The following is a 23,209-nucleotide window of genomic DNA, read 5'->3' as shown; positions in this document are numbered from 1 at the left end:
AATAAACCACTCAGAAAATCGGAAGTGTTGTGGTGATGTGGCTCAGGTGGTAGAGCGCTCGCCTTGAGCTGAAGAGCTGAAGGATAGTGCCCAGGCCCAGAGTTCAAGCCCCGCAACCAACAACAACAAAAAATTCTTTACGCTGTTTTATAGTTTCAATGTATTATGAATTTATTCACCCTTTATTTTTCTTTTTCTCTTCCTTCCCCATATTTTCCTAACTAGTCCCTAAGTAAGATTCATGTTCTATGTTACCAATATGTATACAGTTATGTAAATATATATAGGTATGGCCATATTCCATATTCATGAATATCTATGTCTTTTAGGTCTAACTTTCACATCTGAGTGAAAACACACAATATCTTGTTTTGTGAGTTTGGCTTATCTTACTCAATAATATCTCATTCAGTTCCATCAGTTTTCCTGCAAAATATAGAATTTTTTTAAATTAATTTATTTTTTTGTTGGTCATGAGGCTTGAACTCAAGGCCTGGACGCTGTCCCTGAGATTTTTTGCTCAAGGCTAGCACTTTACCACTTTGAACCACAGGTCCACATTTTTTGTTTTTGGTGGTTAATTTTGAGATGAGTCTCACCAAACTTTCGTGTCCAGGCTGGCTTTGAACCACAATCCTCAGATCTTAGCATCCTGAATAGGTAGTTATTTTGCATTATGGCCTTCATATTCTATAATATGCATCTATGTATGCGTGTATGCACACATACATACAAATCATACCTTCTTTATTCATTCATCTGTTATTGTACACCATGGCTCATTCTCCATCATTTGGCAATTATGAACAGTGCTATAATAACCACAGATATTCAGGTGTCTTTCTAATGTATTCATTTACTCTCCTTCAGATATATGCCCAGTTAATGGAAAGGTGGGTCCATACAAAAGGCCTATTTTTAGATTTTTGAGGAACCTCCATACTGATTTCCATCGTGGTTGCAGTAGTTTACATTCCCATCACAGGGCATGAGGGTAGGGCATGAGGGTTCCTTTTCCTCTACATCCTCACCAACATTTGTTATTTTATGTCCTTAATGGGTACCATTCTGACTCGCCCATGTAATTCTTTTAAGGGAAGAAGAAGCAATAGCATATCTGTGCTTCAGTGTGATGATTGTCCTGTCCATGGAAACATGGACTGGATAAAGAGAGACAAGCATAAAAGGAACAGTTAAGAGGCCTTTGCTAAGTCCCAGAGTGATAAAGATTTGAACTTCAGCCCATTTAGTTTGGGATTCCCCATCATCTGTGATGTGTAGGAATCTAAAATACTCATTTTTTTTATTTTAACATCTTTTTTTATTTTAACTTCTTATTAAAATGAACGAACATACAGAAAAAGCACGGCTGTCATAGTATACATGTTGCTTAGTTTCCATTGTTTATGTAGTTGAACTTACATGCAAGGTTGTATGATCTTTATTTTTCTCCAGATAATTTTTATGGTGGGACGAGGATACCTGTCTCCAGATCTCAGTAAAGTGCGGAGCAACTGTCCGAAAGCCATGAAGAGATTAATGGCAGAGTGCCTCAAAAAGAAGAGAGATGAGAGACCGCTCTTTCCCCAAGTAAGGAAAACTTCACAATACTTAGAAAAACTAACACTGACAGGTGGATTTTTTAGTAGCTTTTTGGAGACACAGTTTGTATTTCATGGGTTTAAATTCTCTGTGATTATGTGTGTACTCCATAGTCAGGTGAAACTATGAGAATGACTTTGAAAGGTCAAGCACAACTTGGGATTCTAATATAAAAGCAGATTTTAAAGGACTTGCTGTAAGTTAACTTCTTGGTCTTGAAATCCTTTTACATATTTTTTTTATATAATTTTATTGTCAAGGTGATGTACAGAGGGGTTACAGTTAGATAAGTAAGGTAGTGAGTACATTTCTTGTCGAACTTGTTACCCCCCTCCCAGTTTTCTCCCACTTAACCTTCCCCCAACCCTTTTTTACATATTTCTTTTTTTTTCTTCTGTTGGTCATTGGACTTGAACTCTGGGCCTGGGCACTGTCCCTCGGCTCTTCAGCTCAAGGCAAGCACTCTACCACTTGAGCCACAGTGCCACTTCCGGTTTTCTAGTGGTTAATTGGAGATGAGAGTCTCACAGACTTTCCTGCCTGTGGGCAGGCTTTGAACTATGATCCTCAGATCTCAGCACCCTGAGTAGCTAGGATTACAGGCAGGAACCACCGGTGCCTGGCCCTTTTTATATATTTCTAACCAACACACACACACACACCCCTTCTAGTGAGAAAAGTGATATCTTCACTTTTTCAAGTGTCTTTGTAAAAAAGAAGACAGATTCTCTATTTGGCTTCACTACTTTGCAATATCTCTTATCATGTTACAGTGACCTCAAAAGGCAAATACTATCTTGTTATTGTGAAAAGTGTTTTGACTTGTGGACTTGCTACAGGTCCAGAAGCGATGCTTTTCAGACTGCTTCTTTAATTCTTCTTGATGGTAAAACAAGCAGATTCCAAGCATCTCTCTCATACTAGCTCTTTCTGAGGTCCCTAAAGGGGACCATCAAGGCAATTATACCAGGGGCAAAAGAAAAATCACTGTCAGAGCATCTGCCAGACTCTGATTCTCTTTTTCTCATAGTGAAGGCCAAAGCCCTTAAATTAATCTTCAGTACACCCTTCAAAGATCTTGATATGGTGGTACATCTAGATCAAGGGGAGTATTGCTTGAGCCTAGGAGTGTAAGGCCAGCCTGAGCAACATAGGAAGACCCAGTCTCAAATAGAAAACCGGAAAGAATGAGGGAAGAAGGAAGGCAGGCAGGCAGGCCCCCCAAAAAAACTGAACAGAAACATGTAAGAAAGTTTAGGTGTAAGCCAGGTGCTGGTGGCTCATGCCTGTAATCCTAGCTACTCAGGAAGCTGAGATCTGAGGGAGGGTTGCAGTTCAAAGCCATCCAGGGCAGGAAAGCCTTGAGACTCTTTTCTTTTGTTTTTGTTGGTCGTGGGGCTTGAACTCTGGGCTTGGGCGCTGTCCTTGTGCTCTTCAGCTCAAGGTGAGCGCTCTACAGCTTGAGCCACAGCATCACTTCCGGTTTTCTAGCGGTTTATTGGAGATAAGAGTTTCGTGAACTTTCCTGCCTGGGCTGGCTTTGAACCAAAATCCTCAGATCTCAGCCTCCTGATTAGCTAGGATTACAGGCATGAGCCACTGGTGCCTGGCTCCTTGAGACTCATATCTCCAATAAACCACCGGAAAACCACCGGAAGTGGTGCTGTGGCTCAAGCGATAGAATGCTCACCTTGAGCTGAAGAGCTGAGTGACAATGCCCGGGCCCAGAAATAAGCCCCACCACCAACAAAAATGAAAGAAAAAAAGAAAAAGAGAGTTTAGCTGTAATAAGTATTACACTATAAAGGCAGTATTTTCTGTTACTTTACCTTGATTAATAGTTTCAAATGGGAAATGCTAACTTCCATAGTTAGTCTACCATAATTAGTGAAATGTTCTTCACCTTGTGACTTTGAATATTAAGTCCTGAGGTACTTAGAAATGTTTGAGATTCACTTATCCTTTATTATTATTTGATTTTTTTTCTCTTAAGAATTAAAGAGGGGCTGGGAAGGTAGCTCAGTGGTAGAGCACTTGCCTTGCATGCTCGAGGCCCTGGGTTCGATTCCCCAGCACCACATAAGCAAAAAGAAAAAAGCCGGAAGTGGTGCTGTGGCTCAAGTGGTAGAGCGCTAGCCTTGAGCTGAAGAGCTGAGGGACAGCACCCAGGCCCAGAGTTCAGGCCTCATGACCGAAAAAAAAAAAAAAAGAATTAAAGAAAAACCAAATACTGGTGGCTCACGCCTACAATCCTAGCTACTCAGGAGGCTGAAATCTGAGGATCAAGGTTTGCAGCCAGTCCAGGCAATATAGTCCACGAGACTCTTATCTCTAAATAACCACTAGAAAACCAAAAGTGGGCTGTGGTTCAGAGTGGGAAAGTGCCAGCCTTAGGCAGAAAAGCTCAGAAACAGTGCCCAGGTTTAAGTTCAAGCCTTACAACCAACAAAAATACATACATACATACATACATAAAATTGATGGTTATAACAAACATTAAGAACTGCTTTGAGAAGAAAGAGGAGGCCAAATGATTGGGTGGGTATAAATTACCTACTTGGATTCTAACTTCATGTTACTTTGAAGAGATTGGCTTGACACTATCAAAGTGAAAAAGTTATTGTTGATCATGTCAGTTGAACTAGTAGCATGTTCTCTAATCCTAGATGTTGTCTTTCTTATTTAAAAGGACAAGTGCTCATACCTTCTTTTCTCCCTCCCCCCTCCCCTCTCCTACCCCTCCCCCCTTCCCCACTCCAGATACTGGGGCTTGAATCTAGAGCTTTGTGCCTTAGCATCCTAACCACTGAGCTGTATATCTAGCCTTTTTTTTTTTTTTTTTGTCAGTTGTGGGGCCTGAACTCTGGGCCTGGATGCTGTCCCTCAGCTCAAGGCTCAAGGCTAGTTCTCTACCAGTTGAGCCACAGCACCAGTTCCGGTTTTTTGCTTATGTGGTGCTAAGGAATCGAACCCAAGGCCTCATGCATGCAAGGCAAGCACTCTTATCACTGAGCCACCTTCCCAGCCCCCTTTTTTGTTTTATTTTGAGACAGAATCTCAGTAAGTTTATCAGGTTGGCCTGGAACTTGTCCTACCTCCCAAGTAACTGAAATTATAGGCATATATTACCATACCTGACTGCTCATATTTCTAAATACAATTTTGCACTCATGTCATGGTACCAAAAATGAAGTACATATGTAAATTTTCCAGATTAGTGTTGAGTTACCTCTTCTAAGTATTCTATTTAACTTTCATTACAGGTTATTTTTGGCACAATACAGTTAAGTGCTATATAAATCTTAAATGGCTAAAGAGTTACATATAAAACAATAGTAAAATATAAAATCATTTTAATACTGTTGAAATAGGAAAGACTTCCATAAGTAAGAAACAGACTTAGAAGTTAAAAAGTTTATTGTCACATAACATATGATCGTATTAAAATTATTCAACTTCACAATGTTAAAAAATTAATAGGCCTGGGAATGTGGGTTAGTGGTAGAGTGCTTGCCTTTGCCTTGCAAGCATGAAGCCCTGGGTTTGATTCCTCAGTACCACATAAGCAGAAAAAGCCAGAAGTGGTGGGGCTGAGGCTCAAGTGGTAGAGCGCTTCCTTGAGCAAAGGAAGCCCAGGGACAGTGCCCAGGCCTGGCCAAAAAAAAAAAAAAAAAAAAAAAATATATATATATATATATATAATTTGCTTAAAGGCGAAACTAATTGTAGCATAAGTAACAGAGTAAATATTTGCAGGACTCCTACAAATCAATAAAAGGCAATGAATACAAAGGGGAAAAGGATATGAATAGATGATACACAGAAGAAATGTAAATGGTAATAAACTTAGGAAAAGACAGGGGGCTTCAGTGACAGCTAGTAAAGTTCACAGTGCCACAGTGGATGCATTTGGTTTTGTTTCTCAAGACTGGCTGTATCCCAGCATTGGGAACAGTGTAATTTTTTTTTCACAGTGATGGGAGAAATGTAAATTATTCAGACTTTAGGAAAGACTTGGCATAGAATTCATAAATTTAAAATACTCTTAAGAATATGGTATACAACATATACAGTAAGCATATTTAAGTATGTTTTCTATAGTAGGAAAAATTAAAGACAGTGATTAAGGTAGTTCTGCATAGATGGCCTGGATGTCAATGAGAGAATAAGAAAACAAGGAGAAAAATATGCACAGTATAATACCTCTTTGAAGATGATGAGAATGAGTCTGTTTTCATATGCACATGTTTATATAGAGAAAAAATTCAGGAGAAAGTATAGACTGGTTACTCCTGAAACTGGGATTTGAAAGCCTTATACCCTTTATATCATGGTATAATTTAATTTTTTTCTTACATATCATACTTGAAATTTTAAAAGGGTCCAGTGGCATAGTGCTTATCTAACATGCACAAGGCTCTGGGATCCATTCCCAGTTCAGGATAAAACTCAGTAATAATGTTTATTATCACTGTGAAATCAGAGTCCAAATAGCAGCCCTGTTATTAGCAGTAGTGTTCATTTTTACCCAAATCTTTATGGCAGAGAGAATTAATACAGCTGTGGGTCAGCACTGAATGTTTCCATCCCAAGTGAATGCTAAGAGCTTCAGACTCTTCACTTGAGCATGAAAATATTACCTCAGCTATGAAATATGGATATCAATGCACTCCTATGTCATTCTACCTGCATACCATTAGCTTAAAATTTGTTTACAGTTATTTTTCTTATATAAATATGATTAAATTTATAACTTCAATGATGCAGACAGGTACATACCTAAACCCTCCATTAAGGAACAGGGAATTGCCATCACTCCAGACAGACAGTTGAATTCTTTGCTTCTAAGTCAATTACTATCCCTGTTTCCAGAAGCTAAGACTGTACTACTTTTTCTATCATGAATTAGTCCTGCCTGTTATATAATTTCATAAAATGTGTATTTATATAGTTGAACTGCATATGTTGTAGAAAACAAAACTACGTATTTCTTTTTTTTTGGGGGGGGGGTCCAGTCATGGGGCCTGAACTCTGAACTCTGGGCCTGGGCACTGTCCCTCAGCTCTTCAGCTCAAGGCTAGCGCTCTAGTGCTTGAGCCACAGCGCCACTTCCAGCTTTTTTCTTTTTGCTTATGTGGTGCTGAGGAATCAAACCCAGGGCCTTAGGCATGCAAGGCAAGCGCTCTACCACTGAGCCACCTTCCCAGCCCCTAAAACTACGTATTTCTTAATGGGGTCCATTCTTTCTTCCCCTATGATGATGCTCTGTTATTGGGTATATAAGAGTTAGATTTTTTTTTTAACAAATTGATTTCTAACATTGAAAAAAAATGATTATTAAAGCTACATTGAGTACTTGCTATGTTTGAGACATCATGCCCAGTCTTTTTTTTTTTTTTGGTCAGTCATGGGGCTTGAAATCTAGGCCTGGGTACTGTCCCTCAGCTCTTCAGCTTCAGGCAAGTGCTCTACCTTGAGTCACAGCACCATTTCCAGTTTTCTGATGGTTAATTGGATAAAAGAGTTTCATGGACTTTCCTGCCCAGCTTGGCTTTGAATTGTGATCCTCAAATCTCAGCCTTCTAAGTAGCTAGCATTACAGACATGAGCCATCATTGCCCAGCTCCAAGTCACAGTATGCTGCATTATTTTTAACTGCATTATCAGGCTGTCTACCTTCAAAAGGCATACCTGTTTCTTGTCCCTTAAAATACGTGGATTTATACATGCTGCCTGTTTATTAAGCTTCCCCTGATTTGTCACTTGTCACTTCTTGTTCATATGCCACTAGCAGTCTGGAGCAGTGTGGTCCTGCTTTGAATTACATGGTGAGACACTTCTGACTGCTAAGTTTTTTAAAGGACGAATTGCCTTGTTCTGTTTAGAAATAGTCATATAGTATTTATTTATATTCCCATCTCCTTTCCAAAAGGGATGTGCACTCTGTGCCAAATAGGTCTGTAACTCATTTTAAATTTCTATTGTTCATTATTCCAAAGCTGGCAAAACAAAAGCTAAGGGCTATGAAGTTGGCTCAGTGGTAGAGTGCTTGCCTCACATGCATGAGGCCCTGAGTTCAATTCTTCAGCACCATATAAGCAGAAAAAGCCAGAAGTGCTGCTGTGGCTCAAGTGGTAGAGCACTAGCCCTGAGCTGAAGAGTTGAGGGACAGCACCCAGGCCCAGAGTTCAGGCCCCACAACTGACCCCCTCCAAAAAAAAAGCAAAAACAAAAGCCAAATAACTATGAACTGCTTTGTTCCATTTAATTTACAGAAATAAAAGTTCTAGTATTGTAGTAAGTTTGGGGTTTTTGTTGTTGTTGTTTTGGGTTGAGTGGGGTTCTTAAGGAAAAATACCACTGTCTATTTTTCCAGGCATTTATTATCTTGAAAACAATGATTTCAGGTACTGTTATAATACAATATGATGGGGCTCTTAAAGATTTACACAATCCAGATTTTCATTCTACTGTTTCTTTTTTTCTTTTTCTTTTTTTCTTTTTTTTGCAGATTCTCGCCTCTATTGAGCTGTTGGCCCGCTCATTGCCAAAAATTCACCGTAGTGCATCAGAACCCTCCTTGAACCGGGCTGGTTTTCAGACAGAGGATTTTAGTCTATATGCTTGTGCTTCTCCAAAAACACCCATTCAGGCAGGGGGCTATGGTGCGTTTCCTGTCCACTGAGACAAAGTAAATGAGTGAGAAATTAAAGTAAGGTAGCACAAAAAAAAATACATTTATATAAGTTTGTTTAAATGTTCAATTGACTAGGCAACTCATTTCTTTATAGATAAACAAAAGAACACTTCTGTGTTAAACAACTAGATTAAAAATTTTTCTGAATTCATACCTAACAATGGATTTTTAACGTCCACAGGTTAAAACATAAAAACGCTGCAAAAATTGGCAGTGCCTCTTCCAGGGCCCTCTGTTCTGAGTTTGTTTCAGTCAGTTGGTTATTCTAGTTATTAAACTATAGCTTTCTCTGTTTCCTAAGGCAGCTTTTAGTATTAGCTATCACTTAGGGCGGGCTCTGGAGGAGGACCACTCCTCTGAATGCTCGTGGGAAGCTGGCTTCAAATAAGGCAACTGAGCAGGTCTAATTTGGGAAGTCACTATTTTCAACATTACTAATTTTTTCTATAACTATTTCTGTTTACTATTATGAAAATGACTCATGCCTGACATCTCAACTACCCAGGAGGTAAAGATGAGACCAGGAGGATTGAACTTTGAGGCCAGCCTAAGCAAAAAGTTAGCAAGAGCCTAACTCAGTCCTTCTGAGTATGATGGCATGTGGCTGGCCATAAAAAGGAGAATAAAGATCTAGGCCAGTACCAGGCAAAAATGTGAGAACCTAACCAAAAAACGACAAGCTAAAAGAGCTGAGGGTCTGGTTTAAGTAACAGAGCCCCTGCTCAGAGAGCATTAAACCCTGAGTTCAAGCCCAGATCTCTCTGTCACCCCCAAAAAAGTAGAAGTCCTTTGTTTCCTTGAAGCCATGGAATGAGTATCTTTTAATTAATCATGGACTCAAGTGACCCTATATACTCCTGAGAAGTAGCACATTTGACATGAATAAAATGGCTTAATGTTAGATTTTTAGTGGAGAAATGTTCACTGGAGATTTTGTGTGTGTGTGTTTCTGCCTGTACTGGGGTTTGAACTTGGGGGCTGGGGCTTTTTTTTTTTTTTTTGCTCAAGGCTGGCCCACTACCACTTGAGCCACAGCTCCACTTCCAGTTCTTTTGTAGTAAGAATCTCATGGGCTTATCTGCCTTGACGGTCAGGATCCTCAGTTCTCAACCTCCTGAGTAGCTAGGATTACAGGGGTGAGCCCCCAGCACCCAATATAGATAACGTTTCTTTATATACTAAGGATGTCACCATTGATTTTTGTTTAAAAAAAAAAGTTAAAGTTCCTTGCAGATGCATTGCTCTCTTATTCTTATCCCCTCCCACAAAAAAAAAAAAAAAAGAAATCACAGAGCTCTGTGAGAATTTTAGGTTTGTTTTTCTTTTAGATAACTGGTTGCCAAGCAACTTGTTAATGGATGTTTTTCAAGTTATTGCTTTAGATTGTACTTAGATTTTGTGGTTCATCGTAGAGCAATTACTTTATCATGTGTTTCCTAAAATTTTTCTCTTTTACCCAACAAGGTTCTACTTAAGATAAATGCCTATTTTTTTCCTCTTTGCATCCCTCGGTATGAAATACTTCTAATGCATCAGTATGTGTGTGCATACATGTGAGTGTGTATATGTGAGTGTGTGTGTGTTGAGTACAATGAGGCAGTCGTGAGCACCCAAAACAGGAGCAGCACCAGTGTCTTACCAAAGACACTACTGTCTCTACTTCATAGCCTCTTAAACTAAATCTTCAATCACACAGTTTAGATTTAGGGTCTTTATTAAATATAGTCCAAAAAAGGTTTCAGCAGGCAGACCACATCTGAATTTATGTCATCTTCCCTTGAAGTCAGTAAAGCAAAAAATCAGGAAGATTTTAAATTCATGATAAATTAGTTTTTAAGTACCACAGGTAAACCTGTAAAATACGTTTATTTGCATAGTTGATTTCATCCAAGGAAACCAGTATGAATATAGCAGATCTTTTGTTCCCTTGGACAGATTAAACATTGCTACCATGACTTTATATATTGATTCATGACTTTAAAGATAGACAAAACAGGGCTGGGAAGGTGGCTCAGTGGTAGAGCACTTGCCTTGCATGCTTGAGGCCCTGGCGAACCCAGGAATCGAACATTCCTCAGCACCACATAAGCAAAAAGAAAAAAGCCGGAAGTGGCGCTGTGGCTCAAGTGGTAGAGCGCTAGCCTTGAGCTGAAGAGCTGAGGGACAGCGCCCAGGCCCAGAGTTCAGGCCCCACGACCGGACCCAAAAAAAAGAAAAAGATAGACAAAACAACACCGGGAGCCGGTGGCTCATGCCTGTAATCCTAGCTACTCAGGAGGTCTGAGGATCCTGGTTCAAAGCCAGCCCGGGCAGGAAAGTCCATGAGACTCTTATCTAGAGTCTAGAAAACCAGAAGTGGCGCTGTGGCTCAAGTGGTAGAGCACTCACCTTGAGCTGAAGAGCTGAGGGATAAGAGTCTCATGGACTTTCCTGCCCGGGCTGGCTTTTTTCTTTTTGTTTATGTGGTGCTGAGGGATCTAACCCAGGGCCTCATGCATGCAAGGCAAGTGCTCTACCACTGAGCCATCTTCCCAGCCCTCTCCACTAGTTTTAACTTTAAATACAAAGTAAAATTTCTAGGGAGCCTATTGTAGTGGTACATTACTATAATAGCATCAGTTAAGAGACTGAGGTATGCCGGCACCAGTGGCTCACGCCTGTCATCCTAGCTACTCAGGAGGCTGAGATATGAGGATCACAGTTCAAAGTCAGCCTGGGCAGAAAAGGCCATGAGACTTTTATCTCCAATAAACCACTAGAAAACCAGAAGTGGCGCTGTGGCTTACGCAGTGGAGTGCTAGCCTTGAGCTGAAGAGTGCAGGGACAGCACCCAGAGTTCAAGCCCCAGGACCAACAAAAAGAAAAAAAAAGGCTGAAGTAGGAAGATAAGTTTAAGACAAGCCTGTACTACTTACCTTGACTCAACAACAACAACAACAACAATTAAGGACCTGATAATGGTTAAGAACCCTTGCCTTTAGAACTGGAGATACGTCTTAAATGATAGTGTTTGTTGACCTTGAGTTAAAAAAAAGGGGGGTGGAGAGAACTCAAGAGCTTGAGTTCATGCCCCAGTACTAGGTTTTGAAACCACCCCCTCCCCCAACAAAAAAGGGGGGAAAAATCAATGTTTTGGTGTCAGCACTTGGGGCAACATTCGGGTTCGACATTTTTCTAGTCATGTCATTTTGAGCACTTTAAGCCCCAACTTGCTCATCTATAAAATTGAGATAAACATCTGTCTCCTTAGAGTGCTGTGAGGATCAGGGCAGTGTGTGTAAGGTGTTCAATGAGGCACTCAGGCAGTTGCTGATATTATCAGCATGCATATCTTGCGATTCAGTGAGCCCGTCATTAATGTATGTATTGAGACATGCCAGTATTATCTAGTAACCACTTGGAATCTAATAGCAATTTAAAAAAAACTCACTAAATATGTGCTTATTATTCCTAGATTGAATAATTAATTTGTGTGGGTGTGGGGGGGGCGTGGGTGTGGATGTGTGGGTGTGTGTGGGTGTGAGAGAGAGAGAAATTGTTTAAATCTTCATCAGGAACTCCTATTAAAAATTACTTGTCAGGGGCTGGGAAGGTGGCTCAGTGGTAGAGCGCTTGCCTTGCATGCTCAAGACCCTGGGTTCGATTCCTCAGCACCACATAAGCAAACAGAAAAAAAGCCAGAAGTGGCTCTGTGGCTCAAGTGGTAGAGCGCTAGCCTTGAGCTGAAGAGCTGAGGGACAGCGCCCAGGCCCAGAGTTCAGGTCCCACGACCGGACCCAAAAAAAAAAAAATTACTTGTCAGTTATTAATCGACCCCCATAAATAAACTATGCTCTATATAATGGCAGTAACTGGCCTATCTAAGCAGAAGATGTGAACAAAATGATAGCGCCTAGCCAGGCACCAGTGGCTCACACCTATAGTTCCATAGAAGTCGGATCTGAAGCTTGCAGTTACGAAGCCAGCTTGGACAGGAAAGTCTGTGGGGTTCTTTTATCTCCAGTGAACCATCAGAAAAGCAGGAATAGAGCTGTAGCTCGGGTGTTAGTTCCCGAATTCAGGAAGATTGAAGAAGTTTGGCCCTGCAAAGGGATTTTGTGGTTTAAGGAATTCCTTATGCAGAAGATTATGTTCAGTGACACATGTCTAAATTTCTAGTAGTTAAAAAGGTGAAATTAACTAGACAATGGAAGGTCTGGATTTCTTTCTTTCTGCAAAATATGTGATATGGACAAATCATTTGATACCGAAATTTCATCTTTCATACAATGAGGATAATTCTTGATTCTCTCTTCCTGATGGTGACATAACTATATAATGTGGTAGCAGAAAATGAACTGATAATTTAGGGGCAGAAATATTCTACTACTATTGTATAAGCAGTTTCTTCATCAGACATATCAGCAGATCCAACCCTAACATGTGAAACCCAGCTGAGAAATTATCTGCAGATTTGATATTTGATTGATATACTTAAACCATGGTTCCTCACATAAATATACATACTTTTGTTCTTTCATGGGTATTGGCTATTTTGGTTTTTGAATTAGTGATGATGGTATCAGGCTTGTAATATATAAGTAGTCTACCTTTTGGTGAGGTTGAAATGAGGCTTTTCTGCTTGAGGCTATTTTGAGATAACTTTTTTAAAATTAGCTCTTGTCCTCCCTCTACAGGAGAATTTGCAGCCTTCAAGTAGCCACACCACCATGGCCGCATCTACTCTTTATTTCTTTAAGTCTTGTATTCCTACAGTTTGTTAACATCAAAACACGATTCTGTGCTGCAATCCTTTTTTTTTTTTTTAAGATACAAAATTTTCAATGCATAAACTGGTGTGGAACAGAGTGGAATCTCTTACTCAACAAAAGAGGGAAGAGTGCTTTAGGAGCCAGAATTCTCTGCTGCCAGTGTTTCTTCTTCAACACAAACACCACGTGCATACAAGTCTGCCCACTCCTGGAAGAAAAAGGAGAGACCCTGAGTTCTGACCTTTTGATGGTCAGGCATGATGGAAAGAAACTGCTGCTACAGCTTGGGAAATTTGCTATAGAAAGTCTGCCAGTCAACTTTGCCCTTCTAACCACCAGATCAATTTGTGGCTGGTCATCTGATGGGCAGTTTCAATCACCAAGCATCATTCTCTTTCCTGTTCTGGGATTTTGTTGTGGAGCTCTTTCCCCTAGCCACCACCAATTAATTTCTGAGGGATGGAACAGAAATGCAGCATACCTTTTCTGGGTGGCACATGTTCAGTCCTTGGCAAATTTGATCACAAGTGAAGCTGTCTTGTTTAACTGGAGGTGGAGAGGTGAGGAAGAGCTGCATTTGGGGGGCAGAGGAAAAGGGAATGCTGCATCTTCTTCCTGACCTCCGTTTCTTGGCCTCTGGTTGCCTGGCTCACTGGGGCTGTGCCTAACCATGCAAGTTGGACAGTGCTGGCACACATCGCCTTCTTTTCTCATTGGGTCCAGCAATGGAGATGAGGGCTGGGGACTTGGTTCCTCCACAATGTAGCAAATTCTCAGGAAATACAGTCCATATCTTCCTCTAAGCTCTTCCAGTCACCAAGTACTTACATGGCTGTTATGTCCAAAGCAAACACGCCCTGGGCATATCTAACTAAACGCCTGCAAAACTGCTGACTAACAGTTTTGAATGTGAGAAATTTATGTAATTGAAGTGTCAGGTACAAGTTTTAATTTCTGGGTTTCTTTTATTTTTATTAAAAAGAAAATGATTTTCAGATTTAATTGGAATAATACTTCCCACCAGAATTATATATCCTGAAAATGGTATTTTTGTTATATAAACTTTTAAAGAAAGACCATTGCCCTTTTATCTACCTAAAACATGGAGAGTCTTAGACAATTATTTATAATTTTTAAATTAATGGTACTTGCTGGGTCCACACTAACATCTTTGCTAATAATCTCATTGTTTCTTCCAACTTACTCATTCCTACACTACATTCTGCATCCTCTTTCCAGTCTTTGATCTAGAATATGCAACCTAAAATAAAAGTGGTGGTATCTCCATTCATTCTCCTCCTTCCTTTCTTCCCAAGCCTGGTCTTCAAAAGGTTGGGTAATTTGGCAGTTGAATCCCCCACCTGGGAAATGTTAGGGCTATTGGAGTGGAGGGCCGATGTGTGAAAGCAGTTGTTTTTATAGAAAGAGTTACTATGATAGAGGGAATCTAAATCTTTCCTATCCTTGGACAGATGGAAAATATAAACAAGCCCCAGCTTCCTTTGGCCTTCATGAATGGGCAGTACAAATGACCATGGTAGCATAGAAAGCGATGGGATAAACTAATGGTAACTCCCTTATTGGGAGTTCAGGATTGATTGTCAGGCTTTTGGAATGCAGATCATACAAGATTTACTTAGCCAACTAAGGGATAGCCAAAACCTGAAAGAAATTCTTTTAAGACCAAAAATAAATCAGGGAATTAAAAGTGATCATGTAACATTTTCCTGGTTCCACTATCTATAGCTCACCTGTTTACTACTCATTATCATTAGATAGATGACTTCTGCTTAAATACTTGGCATCAGAAGAAGGCCTGCTGCAAATTTCACAGACTTACACAAGGTTGACCCTAGAAAAGTAGGAAATATTGTGGGGTGTGAATCATTTTGAAGCGTACTAGTATGTTTTTAAGTTTGATGTGAGCAGAGCAGTGTCTTAAATTTTTTTAGAATTGCCGAGATGGAAATATATTGTGCTGGTATGAAAAGAATCCACTGTGCATGACGCACCTCTTACTGAAGTAAAAGTCCAAAACATCTCTGTAGATGCTACTTAATATAGCTGTGTTTCCTTTAGCAAGATTGGCTTAGATCTTAAGTCCTGGTTAGAGAAAAACACAGACAGGTGTTGAAGTCCTGCTCAGGAGGTAGAGCCTGCTGTGCATGCCGCAGTGCGGGCTCCCTCTCTCCAGGGACAGAGCCAGCAAGCTGAGGGAGGACTCTCAAGTTGGAATTGTCTAAACAAACGTCTTCCTTTCATTTTAGAATGTTTCTCTCTTACGTGTAAAGGGGGAACAGAGGTGATATCAAATGAAATTTTGTTCCAAAGTTGGGCTCAGGATATTGAGGGGTGGTGGTTTTTTTGTTGTTTTGTTTTTTTAAGGGAAGTTTAAAAATAAAAACAATGTTTAAACCTTCCATCTTATTCATCAAATAGATATTTTTTCCTTGAGTTTACAAATGACAATAAAAGGAATATCCTTTGCTGTAAGTTTTGGTCCTTAGCCTATAGGAGGTAGACTTGAGCTCCTAAGAGATAGGAGGAAGACGCTCTTGTTTGTGCAGAGCACTTTATGAGTAATTGCACCGACAGTGTGTGGCTGCTTCTCCAACCACCTCCTAAGGCCGCCAGTGAAGTGTGTCTGTCAGCAAAGTTGCAGCGCCTTTCAGCATGGGTTTTGGTTTTGGTTGGGAGAGCGAGGCCCTCTGGAAAGTTCACGAGCAGCTGTAGAAGACTTTAAATATGTAGTATTCCTGATTGACTTTCTTTCCTTGAAATAATATGGACCAAAAAATTTATGGAAGGGACTTGTGAATAGGAAATCTGATGTTCTCATTTGTGCTTACGTACACCTTAAAAGAAGACTCTTAACTAGTTATCAAATTGTGGTTCCTGGATATCCTGTCCCTGATTATATTTGAGGTCTGGTAGGACGCGCCTAGGACATTCTAGAAGGGAAAACCCCATGTAAATCACGTTATATTTATGTCATTGTTGAAGTGTTTTTGAAAAGACAGTTCAAAACTTTAGCACTGAAGCTTTGTAAATATTTCCTCATTTTTGTTTGGTGCAGTCCCAGCTCTTGTGTCACACAACGTTGTGTTGTTTTGACGCAGCGCTGTGCGAGCTATCGTGTGCCCCTCTTCAAATCTCAGCTGTCCCCACTGCGCACCACCACCCGGCCTCCCTCAAACAGCAGCTCTAGCTTTACTTTCAAACACTGCGGAGTTCAGGTGACTTCTTCAAAAAACCTACCTCCTCAGAATGAGGTAATGAATAGCTATTTATTTAAATTATGAAAAGCCACGAGCTCTAGAACATGAAGATGATTTAAGATTTTAACTTTTATGTGTTCTTGTATCTGAGCACTCTGATTTTGTCCTAAAGGGCATTATACATTTAAGCAGTGATAGTGTTTAAAAAAAAAAATAAAAGCATTGCTCAAGAGCATCTGTATGTTGTTGGAAGTGGTGCCGAATCTGTTGGGTACATTTCAGAATCTTAACCTTAAATCAGTTTCATGAAGTTAAATAGCTATGGTATCATGTCACAGTGACACAGTTTTACTTTTCAGTAACTTGTCAAGGCAGTACATCTCCATACTGTGTTAGCCACAGCTTTGTCACCCTCATGAGATACTTATTCAGAGAGACTGCCCAGCTAAGAGGGTAGAAGGAGGCCCTCTTAGACTTCAAGTTGGTGTTGCTTGAGACCAGCAGATGTCAACCATTAGGCTATCAGAAACCACAACCAGAGATGGAAGGTGAGAATGAACAGCAACTAACTTGCAAGTTACAGCGAAAAGGTGTAGGTGAGAGTCTAGCAAAATACCTTGACAATTTGCCAAATGATCTTACTGTGCCTTCATGATGCAATAAAAAAAAAAAGCTAAAATTTTTAGCAGAAATCAGTGATTTATGAAGAGAGCCACTCTGGTTTAACTCAGCTGTGTTAATATTTTTAGAGTGCAATTTAGACTGCAAAGATAAATGCACTAAAGAGTTTATAGCCAAAACACATTTTAAAAATGAGAAAAAAAAACAAGTAAATTTTCAGTGAACAAAATTATTTTTTTAAAGCATATAATCCCTAGTATAGTCAGATATATTTATCACATAGAGCAACTAGGTTGAAAATACTGTTCAGTGACATTTCTAGAGAAACTTTTTCTACTCCCATAGGTTCTTCAAAGCATGGAACTTTTATACAACAAAAATGTTTGACAGACATTTTAAGAAACTGCTGTAGTTCAGTGTTGAAGTGCCGTATGCTGGACAGCAATCCTGTGTGTTGGTTCCACGTGTGCTTTCTCACTGATAGTGAGAAAGGAGAAAATAAAATTTGTTTCCAGAGTACTGCTGCCAACCTAGACACTGATTTTTCAGAATTTAAAATGTAAACTCGCCTCCCCGCGCTTGTTTGCAGTGATGTTGGACTGTGCTATCGATTCTGAATGATGAAGAGCACAAAGGGCAGTCTCTGGCGTTGTCCTTAGTGAAGGGACTTGGAATTGTGAGAGACCTATCCTGTGTGGGTAAAACCAGACACTCCATGGTGCACTTTGTGTGTTCGTTTTTTTTCCTCACCACCCTCCTCTCAGATACTCAGATGCATTACTGAGGCCTGAGAAGGGGCAGTAGTGTCTCTGCCAGCACAGTGATTTGTAGATTGGCCAGAGGAGAGGACAGTGGCCAGTGTGTTTGTGGTCTTGTGTTGCTAGCTCTGGAAAAGCTGAAAGTGCTGGTAATGTGTGTGTTGTTTGTCCTATAAGATGTAAGCTTCATTTTGTTTTTGAAATTTCAGATAACTTTTTCTCACTTCTACTTAGGCAAAGACATTGACATTGAAATCAGTTCTAATTTTGTCAGTTGTAGAAAAGATAATTAATAGTTCCTACAGGTATTTTTTGAGACTGAATTGGACAGAATCCCAAAATCATTCCTCCTTTCCCCCTTTCTGTGATGCTGGAGATTGAACCTAGGACCTCGGCGTGTGTTAGGCCAGGGATCTGCCACTGAGCCACATCCCAGTTCATGAAATCTTAAGGCAAAAAGGTAAAAACCACAGTGGCCACCTCAATAAATTCTAGATCTTTATCTACATTTTAACTTTTTATTATTAAATCAGCTTCACTTAACGTTTACTTTCATTTAGCTGTTTTGACTAATTGCAATGATACAACCCGTTGTCATGAGGACACAGCCATTGTGTTTTTTGTGATGCATTTTTTTAAAGAATTCTGTAGTACTCTTTAAACAGAAAATTGGAGTGTGTTTTGTGTGTCAGAAAACAATTTTGTGCAAACCATTTGCTTCTCATGGCAGGCTGAGTACATTATCCAGCACTCATAACTGCTGTTTCCCAGGGGAGACAGGCAGGAAATACTGGAAGAGGTGCAGCAAAGAGAGAGCTGATTTACAGTGCTGGAACAGGGGTGAGGGAGTGAGTTAAAAGTCTTGTTTTTGCTTTGAAAATCACTCGCGTTTCATTAAGCCTTTTGAATGTTTTGTGTTTTGGTGGGTGTGAGTTACATAGGAAGAAATCAAAGACTAACATAAGCAACAAAGCAACTAGGCACAAAAAGTGGACCAAAATAGGGTGGCAGTGAAGTCTGGGGAACAGGGAAAAACTAACGCAAAGGTGCGAAGTGAACTACAGTTACCTGAAATAAAGTTTAAGAGTGCAATACGTGTGCTTTTTATTCTAAGCTGTGAACGGTTTAAAATCATTCCTTCCTAATTCATTTATGTGTTCCATAGTTGATTCAAACCAGCTATGTAAACATAAGCCTTTTCACCTTTTCCAACATAAGTGACTAACCTTTGTCTTATTTATCTTCATGTTATATTAGTTTACATACCAGGTATGTGTGTGCTGTGCCCTTTCTCTTCCTTCATTTGAAAACACATTCATTGGGTCCTCTATTTCCTTTGGCCATACCAAATGATGTAGTCTTGGTTTGGCCTTCATGGTATTGCTTGATTTGAAGGACTGTGTCACAGTACCTGACCCTTCCCTTTAGCACTTCTGTTTCTAAGATAGGTCTAAGATCAGGAGATTGATTTTTACCTTCTATTGTGTGTTTGAATTGTTCAAAGCTGTACTGCTCCTTGGTTTATTCCAAGGAAAAGTAAATCTCCCCTTTTCATGTACTGCTCAGTCTGAGGACAAGTCTGTAAGGGAGAGGAAAGGGAAATGCTTTACGTTGGAACTTCAGTGAATTATGGGTCCTGTTTTACCACTTCAAACCTATGGCAGCTCGCATATGCATTCCTTTCTTAACTGCCACAGGTTCGGGTCTAGTTCACTTCAGTTCCACTCAAGCGTATTCATGAAAAGGTTCTCATGAAGTCGGGGGTGGGGGGAGGGGGTGCCCAGTAAAAACATGGGGCCTTCATTCCTTGTCCACACACCTCTCTATATCTGCTTTATAAATATTACAATGGAGTAACTATTTTTAAAGCTTATTTTTCAAATCATAAAAGACATTTATTTTCAGTCAAATGGATGATGTCTCTCTAAACCTTTAATTCTCAGTGTTTGCTTGTCTTTTTTTTTTTTTTTAATTCCCACACCCACTTCCTGATACTCCTTGGTTCTTTCCTGCTCAGGTCCCTTCATTTGTACTTTGGAGTTTTTCTCATGTAAATTTGTATAATGGAAAATATTGTTCAGTTTGGATAGAAAGCATGGAGAATTAAATAAAAAGATAGTTGAAAATCAGATTGAAGAAATTTATTTCTGTGTAAAATTATTTAAAAACTATGTATTATATATAAAAGGCAAAAAAGTTCTATGTACTTGATGTGAATATGCGAATATTGCTATAATAAAGATTGACTGCATGGAGAAGTCTTCATCAGGATTATTTGTGTAGCACCTGAACATGTAATGACAGAATTAGCCAGTGGGTTTTGACAGTCATTTCTTGGAGGCAGTAGAAAGACTAAGGTGTGTACATTTTGTTTTATAATGTTGATTCTTGCTTGACAGGTAGAAGTTAAAGTTGTCCAGGTTCCCCGCATGGTACTATACATGTGATCCGCTTGTAGGGTAAGTCTTTTGTCAGATATTGGTGATGTTTTTCACCTTACGTACCTTTTCTTTCAAAATGACTGCCTTCCTCCATGTAACATGGTTGAAGTATGTGCTCTAACAGTTGTAAAATTATTATCTGTAGAATTCCATTGTAAGCTTTTTTTAACACCACCTGCAATCATATTCTGTAATACGGGGCTGGGAATGTGGCTTAGTGGTGAAGTGTTTGCCTAACATGCATAAAGTCCTGGGTTCGATTCCTCAGGACCATATAAACGGAAAAAGCCACAAGTGGCGCTGCGACTCACATGGTAGAGTGCTAGCTTTGAGCAAAAGCAGCTCAGGGACAGTGCCCGGGCCCGGAGTTGAAGCCCCAGGATTGGCAAAAAAAATTCTGTGAGCAGCCACTCAGAACAAAACACCCAGGCCACAATAAATGGACTGTACTAATGCCTAACCTGTAAACTCGGGGCAAGAATCCAGCTGCTATAGATAAATGACAAGATGAGTTACTTGACTTAAGCGGTCAGAAGACAGTATGGCACTGTGCATGAGCTTTTGCACCACTTACCAGTTGTGTGATACTAAGCAAGTTGAGTTAGCTCATCTCCTTGTCCCTCAATGGCAATAAATGCAGCTAACCTCTATCTCCATCTCGGGGGTACTCAAGATATAAACCACTTGCACCACAATGGGAACAACGAAAGTGAAATAGAGCTGTCAGTATCACAAACATAACTCAGGTCCTCATTCTTGGCCAAGCCTTTTTTAATTTACAACTTTAGTGTACAACATTAAGTCCATACTTCCTTGAAATTTCTCACTTGGTTCCTGTGGAAAAACAAAAATGGAAAGTTTTAATAACATATTCACTAATCCAAATCTGTAACTTTGTTTATGCAATTATTCAAAGATAATTCTTGAGTTCTTATGACTAGTCTTACAAAGTAAACTGCTCTTCCCATCAAAAAGCAAGTCTAGCTGGCACCCGTGGCTCACGCCTGTAATCCCAGCTACTCAGGAGGCTGAGACCTAAGCATCGCAGTTTAAAGCCAGCCCAGGCATGAAAGTCCATGAGACTCAATCTCCAACTAACCACCAGAAAACTGGAAGTGGTGCTGTGGCTCAAGTGATAGAGGACTCTCCTTGAGCTGGGACAGTGGCCAGAGTTCAAGCCCTATGACCAGCAAGGAAAAAAAAAAAAAAAGTCTAGTCATTAAAACAATGCCTATGTGTGGGAATACTGGGAGATTTGTAGGGATGTAAAAGGATCAGTGCTGGAAGCTATATAACAAAAGCACTGGAGGCAGGTAAGGAGAGAACACTTGAGTGTGTATAAAATCTGCCTGCTCTGTGGCCACATTTTCTCCCTTCTACCTCCCTACAAGACTTAAAAAAGTGTTCTATCCTGCATTTCCACACCCTCCCAACCCCCAGTATGGGGCTTGAACTCAGTTTCAGGCTCTTAACTCTGGTTGCTTGCTCTACTGGTGCTCTGCAAATGGAGCCAAATCTCGAGCCTGGCTTTTTAGCTCATTAACGAAATTGAGTCTAACTTTTTCTGCCCAGGGCTGGCTTCAAACTCCTGTTTTCTGCCCAGGGCTGGCTTCAAACTCCTATCCTCCAGATCTTAGTCTACTGAGTAGCTAACCTTAATATATCAATAAATGGATGGGTAAACAGGATCCTAAGTTTGTAACCTAACTTAGGAAATACTAATTTTTTTAAATACACAATGAAAAGGAAAATGATACCAAAAGTGGAGAGAGACAGCAGATGTGTAAATACTGTAGAAATTAGGTATGACTCAGTTAATTGTGCTTCATACTATTAGAATATTCATTTTAAGACTATTAAAAGTGCAAAATCAAGCCGGTGCCAGGGGCTCACGCCTGTAATCCTAGCTAGTCAGGAAGCTGAAATCAAAGCCAGACCGGACAGCAAAGTCTGTAAGACTCTTTATCTCCAATTAACCACCAGAAAATGAAGTGGCGCTGTGGCTCATGTAGTAGAGCACTCGCCTTGAGCTGAAGACCTCAGGGACAGCGCCCAGGCCCAGAGTTCAAGCCCCATGACCAACAAAAAAAAAAAAAAAACACAAAATCAACTGTTTATGACAAAAAACAAATCAGAATTTAAGACATTAGCCAGCTTGGTGGTGCACACTTGTAATCCCACCTACTAATCTGAAGGCAAGGACACGGAAGAAAAATTAGAGGCCAGACCAAGCAAAGTTAGCCAGATCCTATCTATAAACAAGATACAAACAAAAAGGACTAAGAATTGTAGCAAGCTCAAATCCATGTTGAGTTCTTAGTACCATAAATATTAATTAAAATAGAAATTTAGGGCATACCTTCTTAAAAGGCTTGAGTTTATACTTTCAATCCTCCTCATCAGGAAGGATACCCAATTCTTCATCTGTCCACTGGGAAGGATCAGGATATGTAAAGTGACCCTGGTGATAGCCATTCAAAAAAAAAAAAAGTCAAGAATATATACTAAATGCAACTAATTAAGTTTCAAAAGAAAAAACAGTAATCAAGCTAAGTACCGTATGCACAGTCCTTGACATAGTATGGGACCCTTAACCATTTGGTAGCCCAACTGTTCATCTGTCCTTTCTGCATGACAGCCTGAATTTTAAAAGCCACCTCTTTTGGAAGAAGCCTAGGCCAGTGCTCTGCTAGTGATGAAGAGGAGCATAGAGTAGGGGCAACAGACTCCTCCTGTTTTCATCTCAGCATACAGAACAGCATAAATATTTTCAGACTTCCCTGTGAGACTTGTCAGCTTCGAGAATATTAGTCTGTGCCATCCAGATCTAGAAGTATACATCTGGCTGCAACACCATCTCCTCTTTATACCATATACTCCTGACATGCGACCTCTGCATTGAAATGGGGATGTTTTAAACAGGTATTGTGCTCTAGTTCATACACCCAGGCAATTCTAAGAAAAAATGGATATCAAGAAACCTGATACATAGGGGCTGGGAATGTGGCCTACTAGCAAGCATGAAGCCCTGGGTTAGATTCCTCAGTACCAGAAAAGGCCAGAAGTGGCACTGTGGCTCAAGTGGTAGAGTGCTAGCCTTGGGCAAAAGAAGTGGTTAAAA

General features: G+C 40.1%; 2 protein-coding genes across 2 annotated transcripts in view; one reads left to right on the top strand and one right to left on the bottom strand.

The window, feature by feature from the left end:
* The window catches only part of Braf (B-Raf proto-oncogene, serine/threonine kinase), a 91,459-nt gene extending 71,254 nt beyond the window's left edge, over positions 1–20,205 (top strand). Inside the window, exons 17-19 of the mRNA XM_013021563.1 lie at positions 1,456–1,590; positions 8,114–8,267; positions 12,976–20,205. Coding sequence (XP_012877017.1) covers positions 1,456–1,590; positions 8,114–8,267; positions 12,976–12,998 — 312 coding nt within the window. The 3' untranslated portion in view covers positions 12,999–20,205. The remainder of the gene's footprint in view (positions 1–1,455; positions 1,591–8,113; positions 8,268–12,975) is intronic.
* A 632-nt stretch (positions 20,206–20,837) lies between these two features.
* Positions 20,838–23,209, bottom strand: part of Ndufb2 (NADH dehydrogenase (ubiquinone) 1 beta subcomplex, 2, 8kDa) — a 5,774-nt gene continuing 3,402 nt past the window's right edge. The window contains exons 2-4 of the mRNA XM_013021562.1: positions 22,959–23,043; positions 22,448–22,579; positions 20,838–20,922 (exon numbers count right to left, since the gene is read on the bottom strand). Coding sequence (XP_012877016.1) covers positions 22,475–22,579; positions 22,959–23,043 — 190 coding nt within the window. The 3' untranslated portion in view covers positions 20,838–20,922; positions 22,448–22,474. The remainder of the gene's footprint in view (positions 20,923–22,447; positions 22,580–22,958; positions 23,044–23,209) is intronic.

This window comes from Dipodomys ordii, unplaced genomic scaffold (assembly GCF_000151885.1).
Source record: "Dipodomys ordii isolate 6190 unplaced genomic scaffold, Dord_2.0 Scaffold56, whole genome shotgun sequence".
Taxonomy (NCBI): domain Eukaryota; kingdom Metazoa; phylum Chordata; class Mammalia; order Rodentia; family Heteromyidae; genus Dipodomys; species Dipodomys ordii.
Note: the sequence above shows the minus strand (reverse complement) of the source record. Positions and strands in the feature narration are given on the sequence as shown.